Below are 10284 nucleotides of genomic sequence, written 5' to 3'. Positions count from 1 at the left end.
AGCCTGGGATTAGAGAAGGGTCAAATAGCCTTGGAAGGCGCTGGTACTGACCTGGTGCAACCCGACCCTTTGTTTCCTCTAATTCCTCTTAAAACACAGGAATATGCCTCTCCTTCCCTAAAAATGTAATGCCCTCCTAAAACAAAGGAATCAGCATTGACTTCCCTCAAATTCACTGGGGCAGATGCTGTAGAGTATTGTTTGAGTTTACTGTTTCGTTTTTTTTATTATTATTTTAACATTTTTCCCAGTACAATAAAAAAAACAAAAAACATCACCACTATTGTATAAGATTTCCCAATATTTCACTAAATATTGCTTCGAATTTAAGTTAGCCCATGGACTTTTCTAATTGTTTTAACCATAATGCCCTGACATGCATTGTATTTGTAACATTTCTAGGTACTGTCTTTTTTTACTCTGTTTAAAGTTACACTCTGGGATATGATGTCATGCCAGGAAGCCACAGCAACTTTTACTTTATAAGTAAAGATGTGAACACTCGTAGACATCGGCGCCGGAGTTGTCACTTTTTGTCACTTTGTATGACTTATTATTGAATTGTTGATTGTTTCTGATTGCTGTTGTTGAGCATGGAGCAAGATCCCAAACATTTCACTATGTCAATTGCAACTGTATGCGATATACGTGATAAATCCAATTTCACTTGATTCCATTTGATTTGATTTGATCGCCTCCTCTCGTTTCTTGATCGTCTCCTATCTCTGGTAGCGTCGCCCCGCTGTTTTCCCATTGACGTCACATCCCAGAGTATAAATAGACAAAAAATTCTACTAGTTCAATCTGTAAATCTGTATTGATTTACTGTTATATAATGGGTTGATGAAAACAAGCATTGCGATTAGCCGTGATGTCACAATAATGTCACCTGATATTCCTTCCTCAGCACAAGGCAGAAACCTCCACAATTAGTAAATAAATACTTAAAAATGGTTTTATTCTCACAATTTTCAGATATATAATCATTATTTAATCATTGTTTAAAAGCAATAACACAGAGAGGCCGTGATTTATCATCAATACTGTCACTTGGCAGGGGGTCTGCCGGCACTCCGCTGTGCGTCCTGCCTAACAACTCCCCCTACCTGTGACAATATTGGCCTCTCTGCAATATTGCTTAAATAACATACTGTACATTGTACACTGACAGCACAGTCAACTCTCTCTCCATAAAAGCTTCATCACATTACTGCTTATTTCCCACACTACATACTTCCTCTTACTGATTTCCACTCTCTGTCTCTCAGCAGATAAGAATACTCACAGAGTTCAGTGAGTTATTGGTATGAGGATGTGTAATATGAGCATTGTTTCAACAGGCAACAAGCCAGGATTTCTGTGTGTGTGTGTGCGTGTACATGTACACAGGCATGTGTGTGTGTGTGTGTGTGTGTGTGTGTGTGTGTGTGTGTGTGTGTGTGTGTGTGTGTGTGTGTGTGCGTGTGTGTGTTTTGAGTATGCTGTATCTTCGGTATACACAATATATGATCTAGCGGTGTGTGTGTGTGTGTGTGTGCGCGCGTGCGCGTGTGTGTATGTGTGTGGGACACCGTATGATTATACCTGAGAGTGTATGCGCTCTTCAAAGCTGTCATCCAGGTTGAACAAGAAACTGATCCAACAGGTGGTTTGAAGCAATGCCAGGGCACAGCAGCTGTTGGCAGAACGCCAAAAAGGACAGATTTCACAAAACTTCTCTTTTATTCCTGTATATCATTATAATTTGAGTAATTATCAGGTAGAACATATACTGTTCCTTTTATGTTCATGTTTTCAGGAACATGTCATTGCTGTATGCACTTAAAAACAACCTAAATAAACAAAAAGTTGTTGGGTTTCCAGGTGATTCTTCTGTTTGAGAGTAGTTGTTGAGATGAAGAGAAAATACAAACGACAGATACAAATCACGAGTCCTCTTTTAAGAGTTTCAAATTTTAACATTTTAATATTTCAACATTTTAATATTTACCTCAAGTCTTAAATCTGTGTTTTAAAAACAACTACCTCCTGGAGAGTGTTCCTAATCTGTCAGACAGTTGTTTGAGGATTTTTCAGTCATCCACTGTAGAGCACTTCCCTGGTCTACCAGGCCATTTGCGATTGCTCAGCTCACCAGTACTATCTTTCTTTTTAATGATGCTCCACTGTTGATTTTGGTAAGCCTAAAGTTTTGGCTATGTTTCTGATTGATTATTTCAGATATTTCAGCCTCATAACGGCTTCCTTGACTTACATTGACACCTATTTGGTCCTCATGTTGACAGACACCAAAAGCAGACTCCAAAAGCAAACGCAAAGTCTAGAAACAAGACTAGATATTGCCTACACAAATTATGTGACAGAACACACCTGACTAACCAGAAACACCTGTGAAGCCAGTGGTCCCAATACGTTTGGTGCCATGAAATACTGTATGTATAAAAAGTTTCTAAATGGTGAATGTAATATGTACACAAATACCCTCAAATAAAACTTCCACTGCTATTGTCCTCCAAAGAGGAAATTCATGGAACTGCAATTCCTCCTAACATAGCCCATAATGGTTCAATAACAGAAATCACTCTACATGTCCTTTATAGTTTTGGAGATGTTGATCATGGTGAAGAGATGGATGTGTCATCATTTACTGGTAAGTTGCCTAAAATAAATATGCCTGCGGTAATTTGAGGGAGTGGAAGGTGTGTGTGATAGAAATGGATGGAGGCTCCACTTGAATCCAGTTTCTCTCTCTCTTTCCCTTTAACTAATTCTCCCCTTTGATAGAATATCCTCTACGCTGCCTCCTTCCACCCTTTCTCTCGCTTCTCTCCACCTCATCTCTTTCTCTTCTCGGTTGAGGAAGTCTCTGTTAGTTTGATCACAGACACATTAGCGGGAATCCGGGAATCCGGCGGCGGAAAAACCCAGCCCCTTATCTCTCATCTTAAGAAGAAGTCTAAAATCAGCACAGGAAATGTTTGTCTTTCTCTTCCTGTTTAGGAGACTGGAAGTTTGGAGGGATGGGACAGATTCAGACAAGAGCTACATTCACTCAAGTCCTAATATAAATACTGGTCTGGTGCTCCTGAACTTATTCATACAGTATGTTCAAAGGTTGAAAAATCCAAGCTTTTAAGAAACACAGGAAATAACTTGTTTTTGTCTGTATTCCCTTATTTCTGTAGTTATCACTTATTCTTTTGGGGGTGTGATAAATAGAGACAGCTACTATTTATTTATTAGGTAAATAAAGGACCTTAGTCAGTTGATGTTTTCAGGAAGTTGCGAAGATCTCACGCGATCTGCTTTTCTCAAAGACCCTTTGAGTTTACTTAAATGTACTAAGTGGACTGAGAATCCAAAGACAGGTAGGGACCAGACCTAGAAGTGAACCATTGTTCAAGTAAGTGACTCTTGGCTGTCTTCGAAGGTGGGCCTAGACCTTTAGGTGCGCTTACGGTCAGTCGCTTTAACCCCTCAGATGACCTCTGAGGGCTTAGAGACCATGATAACAGGAATGTGTGCAACTTGACCTCATTCCTTGGCAGAGGGAGGGGCTCAAACACAGTCCAGATTGCTGATTTGATGCGTGTGGGTTGTGAACACCTTTGTAATAGTGTTTGTGGGTTGTGAACACCTTTGTCATAGTGCCCTGAAGCAAGGCAGATATCTTGGCCACACTCCCATTAAGGCAACACAGCTGTCGGAAAGCATTTATGAAGATGGCAAAAAATGACAATTATCTCTGTAGTATTTCAATTAAGGACAAGACAGAGAACAGTTTTAACACTAAAGTGTGCTTACTCTGGGCCTATTTGGTGCTTAAAACTCAGACTTTAGCCTCCTGTACCGCCCTGGTCTTCATCGGGCCAAACAGGGATAGGGGTGTGGCTTAGAGCCTCATCCCAGTGCTTTAGTTGGCTAGCGAACTTGGTGGGTGGCTAGTATAATCCATGTTAGCCAGCTGTAACTACACAATGAAATTGATTTGTATAGTGCTTTTCTTTAGTGCTTTAGTAATCGGAGGCTTGATATTTGTTGCTAGTGTCTCCTCTATAGTTTGCAGAATTTAGGAATACAAAGTGCAGAATGTAAACAAACTGGAGATCTGACTACAGGGCAGGACTAGAAAGCCCAGCAGTGGAAATTCAAACGGGCTTGTTCACTAGGCCCGAAGCACCGGGCTTTGAACACTAGCTTACCGCTAGTAAGTCTTGGCACACATTGGCACCGTGTTTGAAAAGTGCCTATTGTGGGCCTAGAGAATGATTAGAGCCTCAGGCTGTAAGAAAATTGCATGGCGTTAACCATATTAACTTATGTGGGATAAGGGTGCTAGCCAGGCTAACTGCTCTCATGTTAGCTAAACTGTGGAGGGTGATCACGCCCAGGGGCAAAGCAGGCAAGGGTCAGGGATACACTCCTGCCACTCAACAATTCAAAAGGAAAAGTTTAAAGACACATTGGCAAGATTGAATTTCATGACAGTTCAACATAGACCACCCTTAAATCTAGGCTAAGAAGCAGGAATGCTACAGGACATGTAACAACTAGTCCTTGTCTTTATCTGATTCAACTTTAATAGTAGCCCAATGACTGCTCCTCCCATACCCATTTAGTGGGCCTTTGAAATACTGGGGAATCATCATTATGAGGTTTCAGGGCTCTTGACACCTTAATGCTGAGGATAGATTGATGAACTTTGACAACCAGCAAAGAGCTGTGATAATGAAACACTTGAGACAGAGGTGACTGACATTTTGGTAATATGTTATTTGAAGGTAAGTGTAATAAATTGCTTATTATATAGACCTACCCTTAAGTAATAGCCTAGTTTGTAAATATTTTGTAGCATTTTTATTTTTCAATCATAGACAATTTGTTAATGTATCTAACATAATGTAAGTAAATGCATGTATGTGTATAAATAACAGCCAATGGTGATCATGAGTAGGATCCCAAAATCACAGCCTATTTGTTGGCAAACTTCAATATTAATATTGAATATAGTCCTTGTACATTTTCAAAGATATGCTTTATTTGCTATAAAATGATTGCTGAGCCCCATGAGCCCTTTATGATACATTTGAAAGGACAGTATGTTAAATATTTGCTTCCTACATAATAATAATATTAAGATGTATGCTAATAAACCTTGATAGATATATAATGATGTAACGTGCCCCCCCCCCCCTCTCCAATGGGATTACTTGTCTGATGATGCTCTCTCATATTGGAATTATGGGCTGTACAATGGTTATTTAGCCCTGTCAGTTATTTGCCTTGGTTGCCCTTATTTGCCCTGTGGGACGGCAGGCGGAGTAAGAGAGGCTATCCCGGATTACTTTCCCATTGAAACTGGGTGGAGCTACAGTATCTACCGGTGGAGTCATTCCAAAATTTGGCTCACCACAAATACTTCCCTGGAGCACGTTTGACTATTTACCAATGTGTGTGTGACCCGGTAGACCAGGTTCCGCAACATACACCCAGTGATCTCTAAAGTGTTGTAGCGCAACAGGAGTCGCATTTTACCGTTATCATTAGCGGAGAGGTCGTCATCGTTGTCTAACACTTTTAAAGGACATATGGTGTTTTTGCTGGAACTGTAATCCATGAAACAAAGGCAGAAGTTGCAGCGAAATTGATTCTCCCTCTCCCTGTCCGGTGAACTATTAGGGGCTTGCCTATCTGGTCATGGACTAAAGACTGTTGATGATGCTTTTGCTCTGAACATCAAACACATGGTTTGGATGCGCGATTTGCATAGAGTGATCCTTGTGGATTAACATAACAAGGACTATGGATACTTTTTTCATGGAGGTAAGTTGGTTTATCAAAACTTTGTTAGAATAGAGAAAGAACATACCAGGACGGTGGATTTGAAGTTTGAGCAGCCATGCATTTTGAATAAGAACGATTAATTGTGCAAATCTTCAACACTTTAAAATGTTTTTGGGAGTAGCCTATGTTTTGCGCTTAAATTGATCAATTTTAATATAGCCTTACGCATTATTCGGTCATATATATCGGTCATGTAATGTTCATTGTAGCATTGTGTTAAATTGTTCATACCAGACAGAAGGCAGCTGAAGCTCATTGATTTGTGTGTGAAATGATGTGGGGTTAGTTTGGACCCGTTCCCAGTAGAACTCTGGCATTTCCGTACCTTCACCTCTCCTCCAAGAGGTACTGTATAGCTTTTAGTAGAGACAAGACAAGAACAGCCTAGTGAGGCTTGAGAACCTGGCAATTGACACTTGTTGATTTGGCAAATAAACAGACAACATCAATGATCATCTGGTATTGTTACTACGACTAATTACAATGATGGTTGATAATGTTCATTATAGTAATGTCTTGTTGATGCTTTATAACGTTGTCTTAAATAGAGCCATTATGTAGACTATTTTGGAATTCTATTCTGATTGAACAGCCTATTCAGTTGAGACTGAATATGTAAATGCTTTAGATTATCCTTAGTTAATACAAAAGGTATTACTATTTTACAGTATGATTCATGAAAGGGAAATACTCTGTTGAAACTGTGTACACACTATGTTGACTGATTTATGAAACCTGTATGATGGTGTCATAATGCCACACCTTGATATTTGAATTACACCTGAATCTCCCTTTGCCCTAAGCAGTTATTGACTGACGGTTTGGGAAATCTACTTATCATCACCTAGCCTATGATGTGTTTGATGTGGGTGTGGCTGAGAAAAAAACATTTCAAAACCAGTTCCACTCAGGTAGAGTACACATAATCATTAGGGGAACCAAGCAAAGCGTGTGGAAAAGTTGAAGTAACAGTTAGTTGACATCCTGGTTACATGACAACAACATTATTGCTCAGACTCTCTTGAGCCCCAACAGGCAGAGAGACTGAATATTTATCTTTGCCAGGAGCAGGCTGGTGCATACAATAGTCTCAAATATCTGCCTGCCTGCCTGCCTGCCTGCCTGTATCTCTAAGCTAATCTCATCTGAAACAAAGGGCCCAGTCTTTAAGGAAAAGGGCATTTGACAAGGAAGCAATCTCACTTCCAAACAGCAAAGGTTATGGCCAACAGTTTGAACAGATGATGTACAGTAGAATGAATGATGCTCCCTTTGCAGAATTTGGAAGCTTGATAGGATTTTGATACGTCTTGTAGTCAGGATATTCAAATGTCAACCTGAAGCAAACTCACTTCCAACAACAGGCAGTGAGGAACAGAGACTGTCAATAGAATTGTGTCAAACTAATGACTTCAAATGCAGCGATAGAATCCAGCACTCAACACTTGTATTGTAAGTTGCCATTGATAGGCAAAATAACATTCCCTATTAGGTTTTCCTGTAGACCCCATGACCCACTTACAGCACAAACTTATCCTCACTCAGTGGCTGGTAGGGCTTTGTTGACACAGTAGAGTCAGACAGGTCAATGTCTGTCAGCCGTCGGTTGAACGGGCTTGTGTTTATTTGAACTGTGTTGTGGGCGGTCTTGTTTCAAGGTAACTAGGCTAGACTTTACCTCCCCACCTATCATGAGCAAGTTTACCTGGTGTGTCATTGTAATTACATTATCACATTACTAACCTCATCCCCAGGCGATTGCGTACAGCGCATATAAGCCTGGAATAGCAACAACTCAAACCTGGCCTTAGTAATATGATGATAATAATAATAATAATAATAATAATAATAATAATAATAATAATAATAATAATAATAATAAAAATATATGCCATTTAGCTGACACTTTTCTCCAAAGCGACTTACATTGCAGTGAGTGCATACACTTCAGTATATATGGTCCCAGCAGGAATCAAACCCTTAGTGGGAGTACATTTACTGAGTAAAGTTGTTTGATTTCAGCGAATCATACGGCTGCGAGGTGAAGCTCCGAATCAGAAACATGTGGTGTGCAACCACTGGGGGGAAGTGCTGTGGGAGATGATTGATGCGAAGTATAGCCAATGATTATGCGCCGTCCATTTTCGACTGTCTTTCTATGGGCTTAATGAAGGCCAAGTTTGACACGTTGGTACACCAGACCTTTCATGCATTTTGGCATTACCTTACTAGCCATTTGTGTTGCACCCGCACCGCAGATCTTAGATCAACTATGCTAATCTACCCCTATCGCCATTCCTGATCTTAAACACTAGGAGTAAAAATCGAAACTGACTTCAGGTTAACGCTGATGGATGGATTTATTCAACTCTTTCTCTTCGGCAGGATGGTGAAACTGAGCAAATATTTAAGTTAGGCTATTTGAAGCTTAAGTAGGCTGTGTATTAGAGAAATTGTCTATGAGTAGAACAAGTTATGATCCTATAGAGCCATCTTTACACTGCTGATCGGCCATAAAAAGACAACACAGTGCCGCTATAATTATAAAAACAATAGGTTACACAGACATTCTATTTCGGCAATTTAAGACGGCATAGCATCTTCCCACATAAAAACGTAAAAGGTGCCTGCTGTGATAAATATTTCCCCTGACATTCGCCTTTTCTGACTAGCTTGTTGGGATGAAGCTCATCCATGCGTTAGGCCTGCACTGTAGCGTCTTTCATTTCCACTGACAAAATGCCGCTATAGAGGCGTCTCTGGTACAAGGCGTTGAGGTGGTTCAGAGACGCCTTTTTGAAGACGGCTTTGGACTGCTTTTCACGTCTTTTCACAGAATTATTAATGATGGTACAGTGCTGTCTCTGTGCATCCATAACTTCTCAGTGTAAAGATGGCTTAGAAGATGTGTAACAGTATCAACAGAGGTACTGTTGAGAGTGACATTGGTCATTTTTCTACCGGCCACCTTTTGTACAACAGCTGCAAAAAGATTGTTATCTGAGCTTATCTATCTTGAGCGCAATGAGAATCATTTTTTGAACATTTATAATGAATAATTGATAAGAATTTAGATTTAGTCCCAGAACAGGGAATGGCAGTGAAAGTACATGTTGAAACTGTGAAACATTACATTCTTGAATGCAACCTCAGTTTGGTCTGCTACTCCCATAGCCTCAGACAGTCTGCATTTCTCATTAAGGGTAAAAAACATAATAGCCTAATTATGAACGTTAATGGAGTTTACCACAACAAACATTGTTTTATCCACGTTATACAGTATTGAAACGCTTTAACAAGTATGTCAAAGCAGTACTTCTGTGCTAAGAGTGTTTAGTTCTTCTTTCTTCCCCAGCTTGTACTTAGAGTGAAACATGATACCTGTGGAACAGCTAGATGGAATTTAAAGACCTTGCAGATTTGTCGTTTTGTTCTCTGCCTCTTGTCTCCTACCCAACTGTGCTGTGTATGCCTCCTCTTACACTGGCTTAGTCTGCAGCTTCTATATGCTTGAATTAATTAAAAGCAAATAAACTGGTAATGTCTGTAACATTACCAAACCAAAAAGAAAAACTGTGAGACAACCCTGCTTCTCATTAAAAATGACTGCTCAATCATTTAAAAAACTTTATTTTTTTACACTTCTTCTCTAATAACACCCACTCAAGGAGGCAGACATTTTGGATCTCTGCCAGAACAGTCTGCAATTTCCAGTTTCTCCACACCAAACTGACAGTAGTATGTAGGGCAACAGTCAGGGCTGTTAACTGTCTGTGAGAAATTAAACAAGGTCCAACCTTGTATTTTCTTTGTACTGATTGAACTATCATTGTTAACATACAGTATGTTGAAGATATATTACATAGTCCCTCAACATCCCAGAATCAGATCAAGTTTTTTCATCTGTTTTATCATTTCAATTTGTAGGTTAATCCCTGATTCAGATATGTAGATAAAGTATGTAGGTTTCTGCAGGCCATCCGTGACCTTCTGCTTAGTTTAAAGATATACACTAGACGCTGATCTAAAGTCAGATTTGTTTTCTCCCTGACTATTAAGGTTAGTATTATGGGGTAGGGTATGCTGACCCTAGATCACTACTTGTACTGTATGTGTTTCTGATCCCCATTGCAAAAGTGTAAATGAGTGTGGAATACACACCACTTTACCCCCTCCTCTCAGTGTGAACCCACTCTGAAACCTCAGGTCCCTCAGTGGTGGTTGTAAATAGGTTCCTGGCTGAACTTAAGAGCAACAATCTGGACTCGTTTCGTTCTCCTTCCTCCTTGGGCTTTCTCAAAAGACCCCACTTCCTGGCTGATCGCTGTTAACATTCCAAAAGGCTCTGAAACGTCTTAACCTCTAACATTCTCCTGCTTCAGTCTACATGTGGACCTGTAAAAGCAGTGGCTGTGTTTTCTGCGTTTCATTTGAAACCAC

At 40.0% G+C, this 10284-nt stretch overlaps 1 protein-coding gene across 1 annotated transcript in view; it reads left to right on the top strand.

The window, feature by feature from the left end:
• The first annotated feature begins 5468 nt into the window (after positions 1-5468).
• myo10 (myosin X) overlaps positions 5469-10284 on the top strand; it is an 89461-nt gene continuing 84645 nt past the window's right edge. Inside the window, exon 1 of the mRNA XM_083670724.1 lies at positions 5469-5823. Within this exon, the coding sequence (XP_083526850.1) occupies positions 5803-5823 (21 nt within the window). The 5' untranslated portion in view covers positions 5469-5802. The remainder of the gene's footprint in view (positions 5824-10284) is intronic.

Source organism: Argentina silus (genome assembly GCF_951799395.1).
Source record: "Argentina silus genome assembly, chromosome: 1".
Classification (NCBI taxonomy): domain Eukaryota; kingdom Metazoa; phylum Chordata; class Actinopteri; order Argentiniformes; family Argentinidae; genus Argentina; species Argentina silus.
Note: the sequence above shows the minus strand (reverse complement) of the source record. Positions and strands in the feature narration are given on the sequence as shown.